Below are 26,429 nucleotides of genomic sequence, written 5' to 3'. Positions count from 1 at the left end.
AGATACTGCTTACAACGGGCTGTTTGCCCTCGCAGTGATAACTGAGCTACGTAACTAACATTTTTTATAGCTGCTGGTTAAAGTGTTTTCCTGTTCCTGAAGAGCTTTCAAATATTTCTGCCGTGTTTCTCTACTGCTGTTTAATAATTTGTTGGTGATGGGAAGGAGGCAAATCATGTTGGTGTTAACCTTCTCAGAGACTCTTCGTGATTTGGGATGGTGATGTTTTTGGAATCCTCCCCCAGATCCCTAAAGGGGAGATCAGCTAAGGTGCCCGAGGTGGCATTTCCTTCGCACAGAAGAGCTGCTATTAAATGTGCTTGACCAAGTAGGACTCTCAGTACTTAGCATACGTCTCTGGAATCTGCTGTAATCTGTATTTGTGATGCTCAGAGCAGGCTTTCAGCTGCCGGGCACATCCTTTGCTCATTCTGGGAAGGTCAGGCTATAGGGAGGCACGGGAGAGAAGGTGCAGAAGGAAGGAGGGTGTCTGTGGCAGTGTCCTGGTGTTCTGTGTAGACGGCTGCCTCAGTGACAACAGTGCCTGCTACTGCAGGTGTGCCGCACTACGTGCAAGATGTATGCACCTCATGCAGTACGTACTAGATCAAAAAAGGTCACCTCTGACTTTCAGTTCTAGCTTAACATTCCTTTGCTTCTGAGTTGAAGTCAGAATACTAACAGCGCTCTCCTACTGGAACATGTTTGGCATTGCATAAAATGAGTAAATTAAGACCATCAAAAAAATGTATGTATTTTGCGTTCAGGTATGCTCAGCTACCAGTGGAAACAGCTGGGCATTGGGTGATGGTCTGCGTACAGCAACTTGTGACGCAGCTGGTCACAATGCAGGGTTACAGTGGTTACCCTTACATGAGTACGAGGCCTCATCCCTCGGCTTATTCTGTATTTATTTTTTTGTATGGTTTTGCTCATACTGCCTGTTAACAGCAGGACTTCTTTCATGGTGCAAACATCATCTTTAGAGCAAAGCGACAACTGTTGTGGGGAAACCGAACTTTGACTTTTGGGAAGCGGCAGTCTTAACAGAGTTAGACCTGACAGTATTAGTGGTTTCTTCCCTTCTTGTTCAGGCTGAAGAGGCTGAAGTGCTGACTTTCTGAAGGGGGGGGGGTGGAGAGGAGCAGGCAGGCCTCCCTGTTTCAAAAGAAATGCCAAAAGCAGGCGGTGATGAAAATTAGTTTGTTTTTATAGTGCCTCGGGGAGAGGGAGAAACTGTCTGCATCAGCACTTAGAACAGCCCTGAAACCAAGAGTACGATCTGCCTCTTATTCCAAAGACAGACTACGCTTTTTGAATTTTCCTTTGCAGGGGGCACACAATACGATCGCGATCATGTTGTTGTCAACACTGTCAACGAAGAAAGGTTAACGCAGTGCTGGGAACCACTCATTGTGTAACTCCAAACGAGCAGCGATGACGTGCGGATCGGGCGCTATTCTGGACACTAGAATCGGCACTGCCATCCTTGAAGGATGCAGGATCAACAACGAGAGCTCTGTCTTTTCTTTGCAGTTAAAAAGAACAAGCAACAGAATGACTTCACACCTCTCTAGCTAAGATTATTAACCCCACGAAAGCTTGAGTATCTCTCAACCTTTTTTTCAATCATCACAATGCAAAGTGAGATGGAGAATGGTGGCGTGCCTCGGGCGAGTGTGGAAGAACTAAAGGTGGGAGAGACCCCACAATTACAATCATGTCAGGGAGCAGTTAATCCAGAATAGTCAATAAGTGTAATTTTAAATTATTTTTAAAGTTTCTTTTTTTAACTGAGAGAAGGGCTAAAAAAAAATAATTAAAGCTTATTTTATAAAGGACAGGAGTGCAATGTGTATGTGGGTATAGCAACTTAGGCCTATGGGCTGTAGTATAGAGGAATATTCACTACTGAAAATTAATATATTTGTTTCACTGGAACAAACTTATGTTTACTGAAAGCTTAAAGACTTCTAGCACACAGCAAATCCAAAGAATTTTTAACATGTGCCTTCAAATCTTTGCTAATAGTATGCTAAAATAGTAAGTCCTAAATTAAGAAAAAAAATTAATTTTCTCATGTAGAGAGAAGATATAAATGAGTAGATGTTTTTTAGAAAAATACAGGGCTGACAAAATAATTTATAAGAATGTGAAGAACTTGCCTGCCCGCTTTCTAGGCTGCCTGATTTTTTGTTACAAGTGTTTTACTTCTTTGCCAAGTCAAATTTTTACCTTTTAAAACAGCTCCAGTAAATGCAGTCTTCCTGAACTCTAGAATCATTTACCGTATAGGGAAAAAAAAAAAGAGTTCTTAAGGAAACTGTCATTAAACATGACTGCAAAAGCATCTAAGCACAGTGGTTATTACGCTTCTTAGCCACCACCTTTTGGCCTGTGCTCTGGCTTACTGTGGAGAATGCCAGTCCCTGCTGTGCTGGGTAGTGTTGGAGAGTGCCTGCGGTGTGCTGCTGGCTCCCAGTCTCTGCTGGGCAGGAACCCTCAGACCGCCGAGCTTGGATACTTGTCATGGGTACAGGGGCAGCGCCTGCTCAAAGTTAAGCATTGCAGGTGTAGTAAAGAACTTGTGGCAAGTGAGAGATACTCGGTGGCTCCTGGACGTTCTTCTGTTGCCCTGTGCTGAACCCGTGTTTGTTAGTTTTCCTTAGTAATGTTGACAGAAAAGTAAAATACGAAGAAACTTTTGTACACGCTGCTGTGTTTTGTTCTGGCTTGGACCAGTGTTACTACATGCTGCTCCTAGGAGCATCAGGCCTTTGTCTAGCATAAGTCTGTTTGAAAGTAACGCTTTCATGACTATTGTGTTGCCTCAAAGGATACTGGTGCTTTCATTGTTACCACCACAGAGGAAGAGCTTCACCAATTCTCTTTCTTTTGTACAGAAGTTTTGTTCCTTCTCGTGTGTTGCTTTTAGTTCTTCATAGAAAATGTGTTATTGGTTCCAAGCAGTGGCACTTTGTCATATGGATGTGCTCTGGCTATATATATAATATAGCATTTCATAAATAAATAAAAGTTAGGTAATACTTCATTGAAATTATTTTTAAGTTAAAAAACTAATATTCAACAGTTTTGCTTCTGGCTCTTGCTTTTCTCTGGCTGTAATCATTCTGCTGCAGCTGCCTACCGAGGCATGAATACACGGTGGGGAATAGCTGCGGGCTCTGAGGAAGGAAGGGCTGCCTCTCTTACACAAACAGGTGCTCAGTGCACTTGCAGATGGGGCTGCAGATCGCATGGCTGCTGCTTCTGTCCCCCGGTAGAAGCACTGCGTGACGTGGTTTTTCCACCGTCATCGCTGCACCACATGAATTGTGCAGGTCCCAACTAAGAGGTTACCGCTTCCCCTTGATCTGCCTGCACAGCTGCACGGAATTAACTCCCATCTCTGACAAGAAGGTAAGTTTAGAAACAGACCCGTGACCACATACCCCTCAAATGCTTCAGCTCTACCAGCAGTGATAGGGGGCACGGAAGGAACGGGGTCTGACTACTGACAAAATCATGTCTACCCTACCCCTGTGAACACTGCAGTCAGCTGAATCTGTACCGTGAGGCAGACCACGAGAATAGTTATCGGTTACAGACTGATTTTGTTCCATGCTTCTACTCAGATTAATTAAGTCATGAGAGGTTTGGTCCAAGTACATCAAGCCTGAAGTACAGTCCTGAGACAGCAACAAGGCTACTTCATACGGGAGCTTATATGGATGAATGGGACAGATTATTAATATATATTACTATATATATGAACAAAGGTGAACGGAACTGAGGAAATGGGGGAAAAAAAGACAACACAAGTTTCATACGGACAATCAAACGAAAGTCTCACCATTTCAGTATTTAGCTGAAAACACCTAGAAAACAAAAGCTCCAACGACCTACAACTTGAAAGTGCTGCTGTGCTCCTCATGTCCCAAGAGTGAGGAATGTCCTGCAACAGTCACAACTACATTTGCAACATGTTTTTCATGTAGAAACACCTGAAGAGGCAGTTATTTCTGGTCTGTGTATTAACAGTTAGTAACAAAGTAAGAAGGAAGCAGAGACTTTTCTAAAACGAGGTGATTTTTTTTAAAAACTATGCATCCTTTAAGAGCTTTGTAAGAAAAAACAGTTGCTACAAACCACTTCATGTTCAAGTGTCATTTACCGGTTAAGTATGACTGAAGGCAGTGCAATGATTAGAGATATTTTATTTTTTATTAACAACACTGATCACCGTTTTTCCACGTGCATGTCCTTCCTCCAATTTCAGAAAGGCCTTGGGAACTTCAGAAAAAGGGAAGACTTGATCGATAACTGGTTGAATCTGCAGAATAAAGTGTCACTCCATTAGGAATAAAATAACATACCTGTAGCACATTCACACTTCAAAACTGTATAAAGAAAGGGGAAGGTTTCTCTATAGTATCTAGGGCAGAAGTTGCTTGATGTAGTCAGTAGCTTTTAACTTATTTCCCATGCCCCCCTCTCTGCCAAAGTTTTGAAACATCTTTAGTAGCACAGATCAGAGCCCCACCCTGGGACTCTGAAGTCACCACGCAAGGCTTTAAACTCGTGTTTCTGTAATGGTTTTCTTGTTAAACCCAAGAATTTTCAAAGGGTCAGATGTTTTAAAGACACCTGTGAAGCTAGTGCCCATCTGCATCAGTACGTGCCTTGGTATCTTCAAAAGACCTGGCCACAAATTAAGTACAAAAAAAAAGTACACCAATGTTTATTGCTGAATCATTCAGATACACTTGAAAACTCAGCCACTGTGTACTCCAGTGGGCATAGATCATTAAGCCCAGCTTGCATCAATTGCTATTTTGGCATTAATTTTGTAGAGTAGCTTTCTGGATTGTTTTAGCGCAATCTCTAATAATGAAGGTGAAACTACCATATTCGCTGTGCCCATCATTGACTAAGGAGCCAGAAAACCCTACCAGCATTTTCTTTAGATACCACAGTACGCCCGCAGAGGGAGAAGAAATCCCAGCTGCTGCTGAAGAATATTTGTCACTGCCAGTCGAAGAGAAGAGACTGTCATCACGTTCTGAGTCATCCTTCCAGAGGCAACGTAAGCCCTGTATACAGAACTGCCTCCCGTACATCCTCCCACAGCCCCTACCCACAGCTGGGTCTCTTACCTCGGACCCCCTAAGATCAGCCCAGCGCATGCTCTTGCTTTGATCCGCTGATCCTAATCCTCTTACCAGAGGAACACATTAATGCTAGATGGGTGTGCAGCTAGCTCGTCTGAGCACCCAGCACTCCCCTGGCTGTGCAACAAATGCAATCTAGTAGTTGTCTATGCTCATAGTGCCTCCTGTCTGGTCATTTTCCTTGAAGTCCACTTACTGCACTAGAACAGCTGCTATTTTTGGTTATATAACGGTATTCCACAACAACAATCAACCTGTGATACTGCAATGCCTCCTAATTTGATTTCTAGGATTTTCCTTTTTGTTCCATCAACGCATGCGTAGCAGTAATGTCCAACTTCACGTGACAGAACAGTAGGAAGGAGTGAAGCCCTCCAAAGAAAAAGTCAGAATTAGCACCTGATTCCTGAAGGATGCAACTGTGCAAGTCTATTCACCACGTGCCTCAAATCTGCCATGCTGCAGGGCACAAGGCTGGGAAGTTTCTTCCCCTTGTTCAGCCACACCACTCTCCAGAGCCAGCCCGCTAGCAAAGTGCACAGGAACAAGCAGCAGAGGAGCCAGAAAGATGCTGTTTAACGCTTGCTGTTGCTCAACTGGAGAATAAATGGGGGGGGGGGCTGACTAAGTTCAAGACAAAATCCCGTTCAGGCAGCGTACAGCACAGAGTATGTCATCTACGCCTCAGCAGAGTCAGGGACAGGGCCCCCTGGCAGCAAAAACACTTGGATGAGATAATGTCTTTGGGTAAGCTGAGCATCTGAGTGAATGGCAGCTGCTGCTGCCGTGACAATCAGCAGGAGGCACGTGCTGCTCGGCAGGGACTGTTCGGAAGAAGACCGACCCTTCCCTTCATAACCTTGTGGAGCCGTGCACGAGTGCAGTGCCTGTACAAGCAGTTATTGTCACTGGCAGCTAACAAAGCCGCGCTTCACTTCAGAAAAAGAATCCAGGACCTCAGCCTGCTGGGGCATGCACGCAGACGGCCCTTGCAGGGGGGGAGGCTTGGTTTCAGACACGTTCAGGAACTGAGGAAAAAGACATGACCATTCAACTTCAGTGTTCTGCTACCTGCAGTCATTTACTGTGGGCTGCAGCTTATAACCCAGAGAGCACTCTGCGTGCTAGGCAGAGGTCAGAGCACCACATCTGAAAAGTGGTGACACAGGGATTCAGAGGCACCCCGAATTCAGCCCAGCAGTTCAAAACACCGTGTGCACTGCAGCCACCAAACCCTGACAGCCCATCTGCTACATTGATGTAACCCCTAGTGCCATTTAACCGCTGGCTGTAGGCAATGCTATAGAGAGACATGAATACTGAATTGATGATCCCGACAATCTAGAGCATTAAACATTTTATCTGGCTGGCTGCTCGGTCCCATTGTTTGAATAACCCTGAAAGGGCTGACCGTGTTGCAGCACAGTGATTCACTCAGCCTTTACCATAATCCCCTGACTAAGATAAAATTTCTTCCTGTGAGCAGACAAACAAGTAGGGAAGCGTCTGCTGTTTGTTGAATGTGCGATAAAAAATGGAGATTAACTGGATAATAAAAACACTGCCTATTTACAGCCACACATCAGTTCCTTGCCAGAGGACACCTATTTGGTCAGGGAAAAGGGATTAAACTAAAGTCTGGGAGAGAAAGGATTACACACACACGCATTGAAATGTTTATCTGAAAACAGATTGGGACTGAAAGGTGTTTTCTTCCTCTTCATTCTCTCTGATGTAGAACATACTACAGGAATAAACCTTAGGTCTCTTGAAACAAACTCACGTGCTTCGAAAAACAGAGTAATTGCTGATGCTGATTAAGGCTATCCTACATAGACAACCGATGTGGTATCACGCCCAATCCCTCTGTGAACATAGCAGGCTGCGAGCAGACCTTGCAGGAGCCGACTGGTCAGCAGAAACGCTGCACCTAATGGCAAAGTCAAGCCCACCCTTGGAGGTCTCCATTTCTGTGCTAGCAAGGCCCCAGCTGGAATTAATTAGGAGGGGAAAAGCAACAAAGCATGAAGGGAATGACCAAGGCTTTGACCCTCGTTATTAACAAAGTTGCTCGTCAGTTTGGAGCTGCTTCCTGCCGCTGGAGGGGGACCTAGAGCCTTGAACTTAGAGGAGAGAAAAACCAACCCCCAGAGACCCACAGAGCAAGGTTAGCTCAGAAACAAAAAGACAGAAGTCCTCTGACTCCAAGGGCAATGACGGAGCATTGGCTCTTCCCCAGGTTTGTGAAGGGCAGCCTTGCTCAGCAGTGTGCCTCCCTCCAGCTGCTGTCCCCCAGCACACGAGCTGTGCCTTGGCATGGCTCCGGTCACGGCCTAGGCGATGCGCTCCACTGGACCTCAACATCCTCCAGGGCGTCCCTTAACGGAAAAGGCCAGCCTGACGTTTTGACTTAACTGAGCAGGAAAGTAAAGAAATTACCTTGCCCAAACGTGGTGCATGAGCCAAGGCATGAACGCAAAGGCTGATAACCTGCTTTGGCCTTCACGGAGTCTCCCTTCAATGTCAATGAGAGACCTGAATCGTCACAAAGAGCAGCCCCTGTCCTGTAACTAAACATTTAGTTACCTGTGCAATACTTCATTGCCATCTCATGGAAAAAAATGCTGAGCTCTGCTTCTGACAGAAACTGCTGTTCCTGGCATTTCTTCCCTTAGCTGAGCACGTCCTTCCCTAGCGTACTTTCAGTCCATGCTCTCTGGGTGTCAGCCCTACCCCTTGCTTCAGCCTTCCCTCCCACTAAAATGGTACACAGCGCATATGCTGAGCTCCATACCGCTTGCCTTCATTAGGTTTTAGGGTCAACACTCGCTGATGACAAAGATCAAAGGAGGTTCCTATCTTCTGGACCAGCTGACTCTGGTCACAAGTTTTAGGAGCAGTTTTACATGGAGCCAGTGCTGGGTTTGACTACACTGCACTGTAGAGAACACCCACCTGCACCCATGAGCACATTAAGGACACTGGGCATATTTGCACAAATGCTTAACGGAAGTAAAAACGAGCCAACACAGTTGTCACAGGCACCCATAAAGAGAATGGTGGTGAGGTGGTGCAGAGACAAAAGTGGAAGGCTGGTGCCCTGGGGTCTACTCCCACAGCCATCTTACCAACAACTGTATTACCAAACTTTGTTAGTTTTTCAAGCCAAGGTTCTTTAATATCAAACATTTAACAGTAGCGCAGAGTAACTCTGAGTACCAACTACAAGTATTAAAATACCAGAAGATAAATCCTAGTTAAGCAGGCTATGGTTCAAAGTGTAGAAGAGGTTTAAAAACCTCTAGTCCCTTACCTGGCCCTGTCAACAGCTTCTCCAGAATGCAATAAAGAGCAGTAAGAACCTGGAACAAGCCCAGGAGGGCAGTGCTTGCCGGCTTAGTCCAAGTTTAAATCAGCAGAAGCGAGGAAGACAATTCTAGGTCTAGTTACTACTGAGCTGTGCTGAAAAACCATTAACTAAAGGAAAAATTAACTCTCTTCTGGAAACCCCAAGCACACACATTCATAGTAGGTGTCCTGCTAATTATGCTGATAATTAAACTGATCTGGGGCAACACCACCATATGAATGAGACAGTACAGATTTTAGTGCAGTTGTATGAAATATAGAAAGCCATTTTATGTATTTTACAGATTTTATAAAAATATTCCCTTATGAATCTCATTAGCCTCAGCAAATTAAACTCACAACAGACACGAGCTGTCTTCTTGACCCTGTATTTCACTGTTTTGCTGGGCACAGCTCCCTTCTGTGCTAGGAGATGAGAGCCCAGAACACCGGTACTCACTTTCTACAAAATATACAATTACATCAGGCTCAGACAGCACATTTGATTAAATACCAGGTATCAGCTGAATTTTTTCCAGACCTCCTCATGGCTTATGTGAGCTCACATACTCAAATGCTGTTTCTCCAGTTTGCAAGATTTCCATTAGTCTTCCTCACAGACATTTTGTGACATAATCACACTCCACCTTCAAAAAGAGTACGAGCAAGCCACATCATTTGTAGGCAGAGAAGCAGATGCGGTTTAATAAAAATCACTGTTTTTTGTTGGCCATAATTAAATGCAGATAGAGGCTGCTTTCTGAAGAGACAGGACTGAACAGAGCCTTTGGCAACCCCTCCTTGGTTATCAACTCTGGGCTCTAGCCAACAACCCACCCTGGCAAGCAAAAGCACTGCAACAAGAAAACACAAAATTAAAGAAAAAGCTACAAGCTTTGCAATTCAGCATGGAGAAGGATGCTCAGTGGAATGAGCGTGTACAGCACTGCACTGGAAGAGGCACAGCAGGGCCAAAGACCAGCGAGCGTCCTGTCCTTCAATCCACAAAAGCAGGCCGCTAAGTCACACATCTAGCCTCTGTAGCAAAAAGTATACACAGTATCACACCCATGTTACACAAGTTACAAGCAATTGCTTTCCTTATGTGTGCCTGTGCTGTAACATTGATTTGGAAAGGCAACAATACAGAGGGTGATCCTCTCTTGATCTGAGACTTCTTCCTTTAGCCTTCCTTCTTCGAAATCAGACTAACCCACACTCTGCCATGGTCCAGCAAGGACTTAACAACCTACTTTCCCCTTACTACACTCATGAGTCTCTTGAGCCTGCCTTCCTCCACCAAGCTTTACAAAAGGCAAAGTAAGCGCTCAATTAAAAGTTACAGGTTTTCTACCAATTTCTGTAGTTAGATGAGGTTGATATATCTTCACCAGGGACTAAATGGCACAACTTCAGAAAGGAGCAAGAAGTTAAGCAGCAAAAATCGAGACTGTCAATGTCAAACCCACAACACTAATCACAAATGCATCAAACTAATCCCTAACAAGCCTTTCAGTGACAACACTGCCAGCAGAGACCAGTGACAATGCTTCAGCGAATGGCATGCCAGCAAATCTACGTCCTGAACCAAAGACTCTATTGATTTCAGCTGTCTTGAGCTGAGAACCTCGCAATTTGTAAGGAATGCTCTGCCATGGGAAGAGATCCCCAGCTCCTGACATTCATTTCATCAATTGATTTGGTGGACCCCATGTTAAGCCAATCCTTACTGGCTTGTAATTAACTGGCTGAGTTTAACCCACAGAAGAGACATCTCAACAGATATAAAAGTAGCCAGTATCTCTAAAATTGACGAGAAAATATTTGATTTTCTGCGCGCCCGCTGCCATTGCAACAGCTTCCTGGCCCATCAGTCTCACAACAGTCTCTTGGCAAGATGTTATGCTGCAAGGCAGAGAAAACAGCTCATAAGCTGAAAATGGTTTTACCATCCCCAGAACTGAGCTGATGTGCAGGTAAATTACAAAAAAGAAAATGATGCTTCTTCTTTGCCCTACCAGCTCATCAAATTCTTTCCTTCTGCTCCCCATTTAAAAAAGGCTGCTCAAAGAACTCTTCCTCATAGCTGGCATTTTGCAAATCTCTTGCTCCTTATTGCAAAAATCACCTGTGTGAAACCCAAGTACCTTCAAACAGAATACCCCCTTTGTGCCTGTTCTTCAGCCTTTGTGCCTATTCTGAAGGACACGGATTCCTTTTGCTTTCACAAAGGAAGATGATGGAACACATCAGAACTAAAAATCTGCGTTGGTGCAAGAGGACTAAAGAAAGAGAATGTGACAGATAGCTGCAGCTGCTTCAGGGGTATGCTCTTCAAAGCCTCACGTACTATAACATCATCTCTCTACACCATCAGCTCTTTGCAATTTCCTTCATTTAAATCCTCCCTCATGATTTATGCTGTCCTGAAAAATGCCTCTCTTTCAGAAGCTCTCCTATTCAGACATCACACAATCCCAAAATTAAGATGTTTGTAACAGAAGAAAGGAAAATTCACTGAAATTTCAACATAACCAAATCTGCAATACTCAAGTCTGTACTCACTCAAAACTAGGTCCCACTACATGAGCTCACTTTGTTGGCTTTCCCAAGTCTTCTTGCTACATTCTAACAGTTTATTTATTTTTTTTCCCCCTAAAATCCTCATTTATTTTACTCCAATTCAAACACAAAGATTTATTCATCACGTAGTTACAGGAAATTATGGTATGCTCCTTCCAACATCTCTCACCTCTCCTTTTTCCAAATACCTGCTCTTCTGGAGGGATGATCTGTCCATTTAAGAAAACTCTTGTGTCTTGACAATAAAACTCGGTCTTGCTAACATGTGTGTAAATGGAACACATCTGGGAGATACGAGACTGTTGACAACACGGGTGTTTACAATATTTTACAAAATTGAGGAAAATACTGGCAGAGCAATGACTATGCAGATAAACAGCCTGACATTATGACCTGTTCTAGCAGACCCAGAATAATAATTAAAAAAAAAAAACACAAGCAAACATCTTTATCCTCATGATCATCTTACAACAAAAAGTACATCAGGACATTCATGTATGTATGACGTACATTTTAAAAGGCATTACAATTCACCTGTCCAGATTATTAGGCAGACGAACACTGATTAAGCCCTATCTCTATTGCATAAACAGGTGTTTTCCAAGAGGCTTTCACGGGCATATTCTGCATTTCTGTTTTGCATACAAGCTAGGAGCTGAACACAAAACAAGTTGTGACTGGCTAAGAATCAGGACAAGTGGTAAGAACGAAGACAAGGACATTTCTGTTTCTTAGTCAATTATAATTTAGTGTGTGTTTGGGTGAGATCATAGGATGAGAAGCATCTTTCAGGGCTTCTTTCTAGACTATGGAATAAGGCCTTAGGCACTGCTCAAAGCGCAATGGAGAATTGTGTAAAACTAACCACAATCAACTTCACCACAGCTTATTTGCTGCTATAGCCTCTGTTTATGAGCAGGCAACTTTTTATGAAACACAGACTCTCCTCTGGCAGTATCAGCAGCACCCCAGTCACAACAGAGGGATAGGAGTGGCTGAATTCAGGATTTTCACTCTGACCAGCAGTGCTGGGAGGGAAATAGAAGCAAACAGGTCATAAAAGTATGACAGAAATGTATTTGCTGTTGTATGAAATTTGGGAACATAATGCATAGAGAAAAGGGAGATCAAAACTCAAAGTGTCTTCAAGAGTGCTAGATTTTTCTAAATACGCACAGCCCTTGAGCACAAGCTGGCCTGGCAGTTCACATACTGGAATTCCTAGCTGTCAGGGCAGACTCCACTTCCTCCTCTACTTAGGCACCACATAAAAAGATTACCAGCAATTGCCCATATTCTCTGCTCTAGAGATTTTGCCAACATGAAATCCTCCAGAAGAGAACGCTGCCAGGACCAATAGCACCACACGTTCCAAGGAACAGCTGATAAAGTGCTCACACACACATTTTGTACAAAGCTCATAAACCTGAAAAGATCAGAAAAGCACTAATCTGTCTGCCACTTCATGCCTCTCCCCCAAGTCCACTACTCTGAGATGCCCCCAAACCTTACCAACACTCGCAAGGTTTCAGGTGCTGAATCACCACAAACATTATACTCTGAATCACTGGGATATTTCAACACCACTTTGCCAACGCAGCTATGACCTGAAATACCCTGAATATTCTCATTCTGCACACATCAAGCGCAAGGCTCCTGATCATCCAGCTTAGGGAACTTTGCATATGCAGATATACGCACAGTCATGCTCATCCTGACCAAAAGAACAAAATGAGGCCTCTAAGAGAGTTTAATTTTCAACAGTTCATGCTAAATGACTCCCATTGGCACTAAACCCAATCACTGGACATTCTTTCCTTGTAACTTCCTGTGTTTTTAAAAAGGATAAGATGGAGAAGGAGAAGGCAGAACACCCTTAGGGATTATAAATATCTAAATTCATTGCTGAAGGCAGAAATTAGAAACTGTCACAAATCAATTGTTAACTAGTTTTCTTCACTGTGACTCATAACATTTTATTCCTCAACTGTGAATTACACCATTTTTGAGTCAAAGCAGTACCTCTCTCAGCACAAAACCACAAATAACTGACATACCTTTCCCGAATCAACTAGTTCTGCTATTTCATCCAAACTCGGGCCACTTGGCATAAAAAATGCCCACCGATAATGGACTCCTTTAAGGAGGTGCTGCAAGAAAAATCACAAATACATTTTAAAAATCATGAGAAGAAACAGAAGTGGGAACTAGAAGTAAGGACAGCAGCACTACAGAAACAACCTAAGGAAAAAAAAAAGAAAAAACACATAGAAATTATTTGCTAGTGTCTGAAAAAAAACATGTTACCTAAGCATATGGATTAAATGTACAGACAGAGATGTTGTATTACCACAATAGGATCAGGGTGAATTTTGTTTCCAATTGCACAAGTCAGCTAGTTGAGAAAAACAGCGACCTTGTCTCCACAGCTAGAAATAGCATTATTTCTTACGTAACAGAGAAACGGTGCTCTATGTTCATGCACATTCAGAAAGTGGTTGAAATAAACCCTCCAATACCACCTCAGTGCCAGTGATTAAATGTTCCTCCATCACATCTGCCAAAGCCACCACCATCTGATGACAGATGGCAGCTCACGTGAAAAGCATTTTAGGAAGATCACACGAGCCCAAGTCAAGAGCACTTCCTCTGAGAAAGTTGTTACAGGTGTAAGAGTCTTCATCTACCAAAGAGAGTTGATTTTTAATAAATGGCATACAATGCTCCTCCGTCATGGAAACATGCAAAATGATAAATTATATTGTAGGATTTCTTTCCAGGCTTTTCATTTTATTTTTGAGCTTTCCTTTGAAAATATTGGTTCTGGACCTAGAATCTCATTCAACCGTTCCATCACAGGAAAACCATGGCAACAGCTTGAAAAGCATTCATTTGGAGAGCAAGTACACATGTTGAGAGAAGAAAGGGAAAAGTTCTAAAAAGCCTCGCTGAACTGGCCACTGGGAGAATGTTTTAAACTAGAAAAATCAATATCACCATCCAGACACATGAACACGAAAGAGATGAAAGACTTTTTAGCCACCCTCAACCACTTTTATTACTGGCTGGTGCTGGAATAGGATGAAGAGAATCAGTCATGGAACAATGTTTGAGAGAAACCCTGACCAGCCTAAAGCAAGTAGCAAAATCCCTCCCTCACTTCAATGAGGCAGGGATTTGTTCTGTTTACTATAAAACACTGGCTGTCAGCGGGACTCACTGGGAGGCCATATGGAAAAGGCTACAATGAAAAGCACAACAAGGAGTCAGAACTTCAAAGCACCCCAAACTACCACATACACCAATCAGTACCATCCCAAATATTTTTTTTTGGTGCAAGAAAGAAGGAAAGAATAAAAATGCACCTGTAGTTTAAAGATATATGAGGAAAATAAGGTAGATGCCTCCAGATGAACCACCTCACTAGAATCCAAGCCACAAAGGAAGCCGTGAGGACACAACAAAACATTCAAGTATGTAGGAGTTTGTCAAATACCTTTACAGTTTTGGAACCAATCGTGGCTCCTGTTTGCAACATGCCATCAGCTACTCCAAGTTTGTCCATGTTGATCAAGAAAGGTGTCACTAAGGTAACATATGTTGCTCCTGACCATTTCTTCAGGAGATCGAGAGCCCACTTCTCAGTGGATCCACCGACATTATCTAGGATGAAATCGAATCTGTAGACACGTAAAGAACAGGCTTAAAATCATGATATGGGGAAAATAATCATGATTAAAATAAGGCATATCAGAAATTGGATGTTACATTTCTACTTGTCATTGCAATACATTAAAACAATCTGCCCGCAAGACAGTAGCAAGAAAGTCTCAAGACTTCAACTAAATGCCAGTTTTACTGTAGAAAGGGAGTTAAAATTGCAGGTTATTGCCCGTTCACTGCACAGCAGATACAGGCTATTTAGATAATTAAACTGCCCTTCAACTCCAAAAAGCAGACTTTTAGATGCACAGATGCCCTCCTTCTAAAGCCCTCTAGAGCTTTTTCTCCCTTCATCCCTCCCGCTGAGACCACTGGAACAGGCTTGAGGTCTGGTCCTACCATTCAGTGATACGCTGCGTGCATCTAAACACTCGTCTGAACTCCTGCCCTGACCGGGAACATCTCCTGTTCATGCTGCCTTCACATGGAAGTCAGTTGCGGTGGCCAAAGTTACATAAAAAAATTAATCAACTGACATTTCATCTCCACTAACAGCTCTCTTCTCTGCATCTACCTATTTGAAGTGGAACCTAACAATGCAAACCTAACAAACCTTCTCTTAACGGAACAGGTATACGCAGCCTCTGGCAACAAGCCACAGTTTCAGCATTCATTCTCATCTATCCCAGCACGCGAACCTGTAAAGGCTGAATACGGCAACTGGGAACTATGCACCTATTCTGTTAGGTGCACAGCTCATTCTCATCCGTAAATGCCCAGCAACCTCCAGGTTGGACTAGAAACACATCGTGTGTACACATATATCTCGTTTAACTAACCCACAAACATGAGGAAAAATCCTTTATGCAAATAAATGGAAAAGTTCTTATCTCTGGAAAGATTCCTGCCTGTCTTCCAGGGGTGTGATTTCATGTTATTGTTCAGTCAACCTGACAGCTGTCAGCAAAAGAGCAATTAAAGCAGGGAAAACTAATGCCCCAGAAAAAAAGCAGCTTGCCATGGAGCCTGAAGAGTCAGTACAACTGAAAGGTTGTAGGCCCATCCCCGACAGTACACGTGACCGATGGCCTTGGCTGTACTGTAAAACTGCACCCTGATAAAGTGCTGTTCATAGCTCCTAAAAGCGGTTGCTAGATTGGGTGTTCAGCATTTAAGATGTTGACTAGCACAATTTAGCACTGCTTGCAAACTGCTAAGTTCATTTTTGCATGTTCTGCCCAAACAGACAGTGCCAATATCCCCACGATTGATCTCAGGCCTGCCAACAATCACACTGTAGATAAAGGGCACAGGCCTTCTCAGCACAGTTACTACTGAGATTCTTTCATAGACTGAACAACTTCTATTTCTCCTCCCAAATTAATTCCATCTAGCTAAAAACAGCAACGTAAGTACCATGTTCGAATAAAAGCCACAGCAGACTACGTTTAAACAGATGGAAAGATTACGAAAGCAAAAAAAAAAGCTTCAGTTCTAGAGAAACCCCCCAGCTACTTTAAACTTAACTGTTGTGACAAGATAAATGCGATTATTCATCAGAGGCAGCTGTACTCAACGTTACAAGGGAGAAATTTACTCCCAGTTATGTAGCGCAGTGGCTAGAGGACTTCAGGCAAGTCACTTAACTGCTTTATGACACAGTTCTTCCCTGTACAAGATCAATTTTGCTATTTACTAACATCACACAGGATTCCTGAGACTTGTTTTAATTTATTCAAGCGTTTTAAGTGCTCCAAGATCCTAGAATGGAAACTGACAGAACTGTTCAAATCACAGTCTTTGAAGAGAAGCATGCGAAAGTGTGAGCTTGCCTCCACAATCCCAATTAACTGGCTTAATCTTACAATGAAATCTGTGCCTGCAATACCCACTTGGCAAATTACATTTGAAAAGGCCTGGGATAAATTTGCTTTAGAAAGTAAGGCTTTAGAAACAGAGAAAAAAAAAATAGAAAAGAGGGAGTCCTGATAGACTGGAGCCAAGAAATCAAAAGGCAGAAAGACTAACCGCCAGTTCCTTCATCTCAGTATTAAGCAATGCAAACACGTACAGGGGCAATGTTTTAAGTTGCTCTTCCAAATTTCCAGATTTGTAATCAATCACATCATCTGCTCCAAGCTTTTTCATCAGTGTGCTAGCATCGTGAGAACAAACCGCTGTCACGTGAGCACCCCAGGCCTTCACTAGCTAAAAACAAGAAGGAAAAAAAGAGTGAAAAGTATAGAATTTAGTGAAACAATGAAACAACTTACAAAGACAAAATCTCATTATATTTGTATAGTGAGTGAGTAGTTTTAATAGGGAGTGGGGGGACTGTTCCATCACAGGGTGACTTCTCACGTGGTTAGAATTTATCGATATTTAAGGCACTTTTAAGGAGTGAGGAGCTGGTGTGGGCGAGGAGGGTGGGGTTTTTTATTTCACTTGAAAATACTAGGTCTCAGAATAAGTAAGACTTCAAATAAAATACTCAGTTTGCATTTTGAATCTGATAACTCAGACAATAACTCTTAGTATACAGTTATATAGCTAACAATCTATAACACTGTCAGCAGATCAACCACTGTAGGGATTAAAACATTTCATCTTTGTACCTGCTCATTAAGTATTCCATACCTCTATCTCACTGTAAATAAATAAAATTTTAATAGTAAGAAATAGTCATCTCTGATTTACCTCAGGGAGGATGTCAGGTTATCTTCTACTCACGAAGTTAAAGCAGAGTAAGGACTTTTGCTAGGTATTTATCTCTTCTGTAATTCTCATTTTCGTTCACAGTAATCATTTTTTTTTATTTACTCTGGATTAATTACGTAGTTTAACCAGCATTAATCAGGTACAAATCACAAGTAGTCAGTGGTTGGTTGGCCTTTTCTACTGCCACTTGCTTCATCATGGATCAGGCAAATAGCATACCGCTAAAAATTCTCTTATGAGCCTCTTCAAACCATTTTGCTTATGGTCCAGTAACGCAGAACACAGTGATGCAATCACACAACCCACACTTTTTCCATATTCTCCAGAGGAAGATGTTTGCACGTGATGACACCACTCAGAATCAAAATCCCCCAGTTAAATGAGCATGAAAAGAGGATGTCCCACAGTTAATGGATCAATACAAGACAATGTTGGCTCTCCAAAGTTCAGGACTACTGGAATGAAGGAAGGCAAAAAGGCAGGAGGGCAAAGAGCGAGGGAACACTAATCTAAGCCATTATGTACACTGCACATTAAAGCCTCATGCCCCTTACATCGTCTGACCACCCACAACAGCTACACATACTAAGATATTACGGAAAATCACAACTGCAATCATCTACATTCTCCATCGTTTTTCTCCTCATACATCAAGTTCCTTTCATATTTATGGAGCAGAGCTGACTGAAAGATAATGAAAACAGGCTACATAGTTCAAGTTTCACAAATCAAGAGATTTCCTTTTCCTGAACTGTGAAGTGCAATCTTTCACTGCCTACACTCACAACGCCTTTCTTTGAAACTCCCTGCTTCCTATTTTAAACTAATACAATATAACAAAGGGAAAGGAATAAATTTCAAGATATTTCACTTTTGGAGATCTGACGAATCAGTCGGTAGCTTGGTATTTCATTTTCCCTTCCCTCAATTCCCTTCTGTTAAATTTTGTTTGTACTGAATAGTTTGAAGATGCACCCTGTGCGTGCTGTGCTCTATTACCTGTACAGCAAATGTACCGACTCCTCCTGAAGCTCCTAATATCAACACTCTGTAAGAGAAAATTAAAATTTATTACATAGTTCAAATATTTGGCATAGTAACTACATATTCTAATGCTTCCTATTCATCTCCAAGATTACTCTAAGGAAAAGAATATATTTTTCATTCAAAAAGATGGTATTTTTCATTCAGTATTATTTAACAGTGAACTCTTCAGATACCTAGTAGTGTGACTTAACGTCTCTGATCTTGTTTCCTGTGCCATCAGCATTACCTCAGCCCAGCCAAAGAGACCTCCTCATATATGCTTTCCACTCAATTCAGGCAGTGGAGCTGTCAGCAGTAACATTTATCACCATAAAACCCTGTCCCCATCCACACTTTCCCAAAAATAATTCCTTAGCTTAGAACAAAGTCAGTAAGAATGTTTCCATCTGCCAGACTCCACTGACATATTTCCTAAATAAAAAAAAAAAAAAAGATTTGCTAACATTTTACATAAATTGATGTTATCTAACAGAAAAACTGGTTTAGTATCCTATTATTTAGAGGGACTGGGGACTTCAGAATATATGGAACATAATTTTCCAGTATCACTGAATATTTATCTAGAAGAAAGACAAAATATAGTGAAGAAGCTCCATAAACAAGTTCTATTAAATTGTCTGTCTTTTTCTTCAGATAAAGGCAGTAGAATTTTTCTAGTTCAGTACACCTCAACACGACACTGTAAAATACCTATTTGTTGTAATAGGTACACAAGCAAGAAAATAAAGCATTTATTACCAAGGTATTATCCAGTGAGAGTTCCTTTTAACCGAACATACTATCCAAAATTTCATAAATAAGAATGTAACTTTAGGGGTGTGAGAAACTTACTGTTAGCAGCCTAATCACTGCTCAAAAGTTTCATTAATATTTTAATTTATAAACTAAACTTTAGAAAGAGAATTAGTAAGCAAGCCTTGCAGATGACACTATAGTGCTTCAACTTTGGACCCATTTGCTAATTCCAGAACGAAAGAAACATCCAAGATGCAGTCTTGGCATAGGACTGCGAAGCATCATGTTGCTCAGAACTTCAGTTTGCCAGAAAAATTTCAGTACCTTCAAAAGCTGGTGATGTTCCTGTTTTAAATCTCACTGTGCTGGATGTTGAGGGAAATTGCTTTTACAGTCAAAATTGCGCTATACAATCCGGAGTTTCAGTTTACAAAAATTCTTTGAAGTAACCTAAGAGACTTGGCTTTGGTAACAATACCCACTCTAAAAGGGATACTCTTTTGTAACTCATCAGATTCTGTTCCCTAGTTCACTGATCCAAACTGCAAAATTCAGATTACGAATTTGAAACCACAATGCCTACCACTTTAAAATCTGTCAGAATGTACTTATGCTCAGAACCATGCTTCTAACAACAGATGTCTGAAGCAACATTTATGTTCAGATTACCCTTGAAAAGACCTAGGGATGCTACACAGGACAGTCACAGTTAACTTCTTACAAACAAAACAAACAAAACTTGTTAAACTGTGTTTCCAAAGCTCTAATTTCAAAACATACATTCTGCTCAAGGATTTACATAGCAAGAATAGTTACAGTTGTGTGGAGCTGCTTGGCTACAACTTCAATACACACGCTTGAGATTCCTGAGGTAGAAATCTGGTCCAGATTTGTTTTCTTCCTACGTTACATGGGCTATTTCCTACCAAAATTTCTAATTATTAAAACTCCCTCAAACATAGTGACTTTAAGAAAGCTCTTTACTTCTGAGACCAACTGTGCCTACACCCCACAGAGCAATCTAGCACCCCCCAGGCCAAGTGGCAAGTGACTGCCACCCACACCGCTCACAGGTCACCTGCAGGAGACCGTCAGCACACTCCACTGCACTTGCCCTGGGCTGCGCGTGTGCTGCTGTGGCTGTCACACATCTGCATGCAGGGATTTTTTCAGTTCAAAAGCCCTTGTAAAAACAGGAGTTCGTGTGCCACAGCTCAACAGCTGAGTGTTTTTACAGTGCTGGGGACAAGGCGTTCTGTTTGGCATAACTTAAGGACGTGTGGAAGTGTTTGAAGGTGCAGGAGCTGTTACAATGTAAAATCAAGTTCCATTCGGTTAGGCCAACAAAATCTCCCTAACAGTTAATCTTGTATTAAGAAGCATTTACCCTATCAAGAAATATTACAACCTACACTCACTTGGTACTTCTCAACAGATAAAATGATGAAATAACAAAAAGCCTTTGAAAAAAAAAAAAACACATTTTCTTGGAGTATTATATTATTCATTTTTTCACTGTAAAAATATAAACTGGGAGTGTAACTTTAATAGTTTAGAGAAGCAGAATCCTAATGTATCTCTTCCCACCATACTCACACGTATGAAATGTTGACTCTGTATTTTAGATAAAGACTCGTGTTTCATATCAAAACAAAGTTTTCCAGGACTTCTCAAATTGTCAGGTTTGTTTTTATCATGCTTTCTGCACGCAAGATTTAGCAGCTATTGCTGACAAGTGTATCTCCTTTCTACTGAAACAGGGCTCTCACACACATGAGAAGCTCTCCAGGTTGTTATCCACAGAGAACTTCAAAACAACAGAGTCATTCTGAACATTTTGGGTAACAAGCACATGCACTTTTACCTTGTGCAAGAATATTTACATATATCACAGCGATTTAAGATAAAAGTTATAGAGAAATGACTATAGCTGCAGTGAAGCAGGAGACATAACGAACAACGTGAGCACACTTCAGGTAATTTGTAAAAACCTGTAAGAGTTTGTGAAAGCGTGTGCAGATGCAGAAGGTAATCCTGACAGACCAAAATACAATCAGTGTTGAACTGATAACAAGTATTTCTAGCTAGCCCACCCTTCCACCTTAAAGAGGCAAAGAAAACAATACACACCAATAGAAAAACTTGCTGGTTTTAAGATGTCTTAACACTGCAATAAAGTATCAGTGAAGGAGCTTTCATCAAGGAATACAGCTGCTCTTTCAATATAAGACACACTCTTGTGTGCATAAACACCCTTCTACATAGCTATTTACATACACCTACAGGAGACAAAAAGACCAACATAAAATTACTTATGTAGGTAACTTCTTACTAATATGTTCAATTATTTCGAGAAATTAAGAAACATGATGTAAATTCTTGCCTTATAAGATTACTCTCTTGCAAGATTAATTAATATAAAGTTCATGAAATACATTTCTGCATAGCTGCTTTACTGCATTATATGTATTTTCCTACAAGAAACTTTTCAGGGAAAAAAAAACGTCATGTAAATCATTCTCTGCTGCTTTTACAACTCAAAAATTCTAGATGAGAAACACCATAATTTTATAAGTACATAAAAATGTTTTTGCTGACAGAATGTTTAAATACCGGGAACATAAAAGTAAATGTTAAGGGTAAAGACGTGATGTAAATGAAGTTTGCATTTCACTTTGAACAATCAAAATGCTTATCTGAAGATTGGAAAGATACTTTAAACAAGGTTAGCCTACCAACGTTAACTCTATTTACATATGAAAGATAAAATAATCTAAATACTTAAGAAATAAAAAGGGAGATGGTACATTCAGAATTTTATCACTAGCTCAAGTTAATTTCAGTGATGTCTCTGAAATTCTTTCAAATTTTGCCATTTATTTTCTCAAAACATTGCTTATCTGTAGACCAAACAATCATTTTATATTTTCACAATGAAATTTACTGTGATATATGAACATCCCCTCCCTCCATTACTTTCCAAAGAGGTGGGTGAAGAATTTCAGTAAGTCTAGTATCCTTGTGTTGCATTACAATAGCAACACCCAAGATAAAAGGTCAGGTAACTAGACTCCTACTGCCCAATTACTCTTTTATGACTTAAACTTTTGATGCAGCATGGCTGTTTTAATGATTATTTTTCAGTTTCAGTACTTTTACTTTTGCCCTTCTTTCCGTTCAGAACATTTTGCTATCTATTTACACAAACGTCTGAAGGCCAAAATAGCAGCAAACTTCCCTTATCAGGAGAAAAATGGTACCTGCTCCAATTTTTCAACGCATTTTTCTTCTGCTCCTTCATCTGCCATTGTCAGATTAACAGGCTGATAAACAAAGCCAATTTCTTCTACTCGGCTGCTAGCCTTGCCTGTTTCCCCCCCTCTTCTACCTTCCTGACCTCATTTAAAGTTCTGTCCCACAGGTCAAATGAGACCCAGTCACCTGCTTTTTTCTAAAAATCTGAAAAAAGTCTGCCCCAAACGGTTCCTGCGTGTAGGAACTGAGCAACTGAGTGAACCGCACTGCGACTGAGAAGGCCTTTTGTGTTATTTTGGGATAGCTGTCCTAGCAAGCAGAAAGGCAAAGTCCTGGTACATTCCTAAAGACACCATCCTTAAATTCTCTGTATAGTCATAAACAGTTCATATACATTAGGCTACTTGTACAAAGTCACTACACAGGGGAAGCGAGGCTGCACCACCAAATGACTAGTAAAACTTCACTTAGGCTCCACATCCGAATCTCCCTCTACAGTAGCCCCTTCCCTAGCATTTGCGCAGACTGACCCTAGCATCTTCAGGCCATCTGATCTTTGTGGATGTCACGGTAAAACAGTCTTCATCACTGTCAGACACGTCTTACGAGCTGCTAATCAGTATAAAAACGAAACATTAAGTTTTAGCACCGGAACCAGTTACTTACCTCTTCCCACTACAATTACTTTGGTTCAGTCCTCCGACTTTGTTAATGGCCGACCACGCTGTAAGACCTACATATGGTAAGGAGGCAGCTTCTGTGTGACTGAGACATTTTGGCTTAAAAGACACCTGAAATAAAATCAACCTTATCTAAGTCACCCAGTAGATCCTGTGTGACACTGAAATATTTAAACAAGCTTTACTGAATTGCAGATCATGTATTCCACGTTTTCAACTATCTTGAAGATTCAAAACTAGCAGGAATCAAGATCAATCCAAGCATTAAGAAACAGTTATTTATGCACCAAAGGGAAAAAAAGAAAAGAACACCGGTGTTCACAGTTTGGGCTTTTTGTCTGTTAGCCACATTTTTGGAGGTTTACCTCATTTGCACTAGCTACCACGAACTCTGAGAGAGTGCCTTGTTTCCATGGTGGAATTGCTGCCCATACCTAAAAACAAACAGAAAAAGAACAATCAACTTTTGAGACTTAGCAAAAGATTATACCTATATCGAAAAGTTTTATTCATTAAAGAAATCTTTTTTTTTCTCCAATTTGCAGAATGTCTTCACTGTTGCTTATCAGATGCCAGTTTAGCTTACTCTTTAAACAAAAAACATCAAAAGAGCAAGTCAAGAAAGGATTGCTGAGTTATGTAAGTAAACTATACTGTGTATAAAATACACTTTTTCAAAAAAAAAAACAAACACATGAACTACTTCCATGGCAGAAAAGCTTGGGGGGGGGGGGGGGGGGGGGGGGGAATGCAGAATTTGCTATAATAAAACTGGTGAAAGGTGAACAACTGGTAGAGGTGAAAGCAAGTAATACCAGTATTTGTGTGGGAACTAAGGAAGTGGTTCTTCAGAGTTCCTATCTTTACTAATTAAATTAATCAAGAAAAAAAAAAGAAAAAAAAAAAAAAAGACTCCTTCCTCTTAGAATTCCAACTTCAGTTAAAAAAAAAAAAAATTGAAGCCACACCTTGAGTGCACTTAGAAATATTTAAATTCCTCTCTTTCTTCCACTGAAACCGACCAAAAATTAAAAATCAGAAGGGAAATTAGCTTGCAGAAGCAAGTCAGGGAAAAGTGATGTTTTTGAGAGAAGGAATTTAGGAAGAAAGCATTCTAAAAATTTATTGCAAGACAATCCTCATTCAGAGTGCAACAACATAAGAAAAAAATTTTCATAGGAGGGAAATGAAAGCTAAACAGCTCATGGTATATTTTAACTATATGCTTGTAGTAAACATCACCTCATCTCCAGGTTTGAAATAAGACACACTTAGTCCACATTCCATGACAACACCAGAGACATCTCGACCAAGCGTTAGTGGAAATTCAGTTTCTGTGCTTTTGATTTTCAGGGGATCCCGCTTCATATTTAATGCAGTTGCACCATAACCACCTAAAAAACATGAAATTAATTCAGTAACTGGACAATTCAGTTTAGAAGGCATTGCCTGTACATAATATGCCTCATTTTCAGTACACTCTTTTATGATTTAAGCATGTACAAAATATTCAGTATTTTTACAGATTTTACTAATAAAGAGCAAACCTCAATTATGGCCTATTTGCTCTCCCCCCATGAAGAGCACACAGTACATGCTAGAACACAAATCACCATATAACAATTTAATAAACTGTTGTCATGATTTAATCACTGCAAACAAAATGGCTTTCTGTTATAAAAATATTTAATATGCAGTAACAGTCAGAAATTCTAAAAATTCTGCTCCACTTTCCAACAACATCATGTAGCTTGGAATCCAAAAGAACTCCAAACTTTCAATTCACCTTTTCAAGTAGAGTACTGTAAACAAAGCAACATAAACACCACTGTAAAATTTAAGGAACATATACTAAAATGAGTAATCTTAACTTCTATTGAGTATGCAATAGCTAAATGCTGTGGTGTCCAGAAACTACACATCCAATAACACTTCTCAGCCTTAAAAAAATAAAAATAAAAATAAAAAAAAAAAATGTGCATTTTGGCATGTATGTCCTTTCAAGTTATTTGGAAAAGTCTGCCTACGTGACCTATTGTGCTAGAAAGTGTTTTAATACTGAAATGAAAAGAAACGGGTTCAAAAGCTGACACCTGTGAAGCAGGATGAAAATGTAGTCTCTTCCAAATAATTTAAATTGAACTCAAAATACCAGTTGCATCCCAGTAGCTCACGTGGGTCACAACTGGAATCCTCAGATAGCAAACATCACATAATGAAAACTACAATTATATAGGATTTCTTAAAATTCATTTCTTAAAGACCCAAAACACACATTACAGCTCTATCAAGGGGCTTCCTGCAGGCATCTCTGCACGTGCTGCCGAGTCTAATTTAATCCGCAGGATCCCTTCTCAGCATGAAGCACAAGGTCTTCTGCACTGCAACCTTCCTGTAATTTGAAGCCTGAAACTAAGGAAAAATCTGACGAAACGTGTCAAGTACAAATTCACCCACAACTACGGGCTTCCTGGATACGTTCACGGTGGGTACTCAGATGCCAACTGAGGATGACGGGAAGAGGCAACGTGGTTTGGGTTAGCTCACCCACACTGAGGTGCTTTTGACCTTCAGCCACGCTGATCCCAAAGAGAGGGGAAACTGGGAGCCTCCCAGAGGAGGCCCTGTGCCTCCATGGAGAGGCCACCACCTGCTAACGCCCCGGTGGCGGGGGGAAGGCCAGGAAACCAGTCGCACCGTGACGATGCCCCTGGGAAGCAGAGGGCGCTGCCTGGGGAGCTTCATTTCGGCGACACGCGAGGGCATTTTACCTCACGGCCCCGCCGAGGCTGCACCGCAGCAGCGCGGGCAGGGCCCCCGGGGCCCCGTCCCCGTCACTTACTTCTCATGCTAAGGTCTATGGGGTTCAGGCTGGCGGCGTGCACTTGAACAACGACTTCGTTGGGGAACTGGATGGCGGGGAAGGCCATCTCCCTGGTGAAGCGCAGCACCTCGTTGCGGCCGTAGCGGTCGATGACCCAGGAGGGCATGGCGGACCGCGACCGCGGAGAGCAGCCGAAGCCGCGCACCGGCGCCCGCCCGCCCGTTCCCCGCAGTGCCCCCCGCGCCAGCATGGCCGGGAGCCGCCCCATCCTCCCCGGGGTCCCGGTCCCGGTCCCGGTCCCGGTCCCGGTCCCGGTCCCGCTCCCTACCCCCGTCCCCGTCCCGGTCCCCGCCCGGGAGCCGGCCCCGCCGCCCTCCTCCCTCGCCCCGGCAGCGCCCGCGCCCA

At 41.8% G+C, this 26,429-nt stretch overlaps 2 protein-coding genes across 4 annotated transcripts in view; one reads left to right on the top strand and one right to left on the bottom strand.

Annotated features, from left to right (window-relative positions):
* Positions 1–3,047, top strand: part of CRYBG1 (crystallin beta-gamma domain containing 1) — a 96,467-nt gene extending 93,420 nt beyond the window's left edge. For all 3 annotated transcript variants that reach the window (XM_048079179.2, XM_048079180.2, XM_048079181.2), the window contains one exon: positions 1,333–3,047. In XM_048079179.2, the coding sequence (XP_047935136.2) occupies positions 1,333–1,421 (89 nt within the window). In that variant the 3' untranslated portion in view covers positions 1,422–3,047. The remainder of the gene's footprint in view (positions 1–1,332) is intronic.
* A 1,153-nt stretch (positions 3,048–4,200) lies between these two features.
* Positions 4,201–26,326, bottom strand: RTN4IP1 (reticulon 4 interacting protein 1). Its single transcript, XM_048079182.2, has 9 exons — positions 26,043–26,326; positions 24,443–24,594; positions 23,566–23,634; positions 23,187–23,311; positions 18,483–18,531; positions 16,837–16,973; positions 14,599–14,782; positions 13,160–13,252; positions 4,201–4,333 (listed from the first exon to the last, which is right to left on the bottom strand). Exons 1-9 carry the CDS (start codon positions 26,290–26,292, stop codon positions 4,217–4,219), a joined length of 1,176 nt encoding a protein of 391 aa, XP_047935139.2. The 5' UTR covers positions 26,293–26,326; the 3' UTR covers positions 4,201–4,216.
* Positions 26,327–26,429: the final 103 nt, after the last annotated feature.

This window comes from Anser cygnoides, chromosome 3, assembly GCF_040182565.1.
Source record: "Anser cygnoides isolate HZ-2024a breed goose chromosome 3, Taihu_goose_T2T_genome, whole genome shotgun sequence".
Taxonomy (NCBI): domain Eukaryota; kingdom Metazoa; phylum Chordata; class Aves; order Anseriformes; family Anatidae; genus Anser; species Anser cygnoides.
The sequence above is the reverse complement of the archived record's forward strand: the minus strand, read 5'-3'. Positions and strand labels throughout refer to the sequence as shown.

Bases quoted from the DNA above. Each gene is read 5' to 3' on its own strand.
- RTN4IP1 (XM_048079182.2), bottom strand. From the start codon at position 26,292: ATGGGGCGGCTCCCGGCCATGCTGGCGCGGGGGGCACTGCGGGGAACG. The intron at 24,595-26,042 runs GTAAGTGACGGG...CATGTTTTTTAG, and splicing joins CATAGACCTTAGCATGAGAA to GTGGTTATGGTGCAACTGCA. The intron at 23,635-24,442 runs GTGATGTTTACT...GTTTGTTTTTAG, and splicing joins ATTTCAAACCTGGAGATGAG to GTATGGGCAGCAATTCCACC.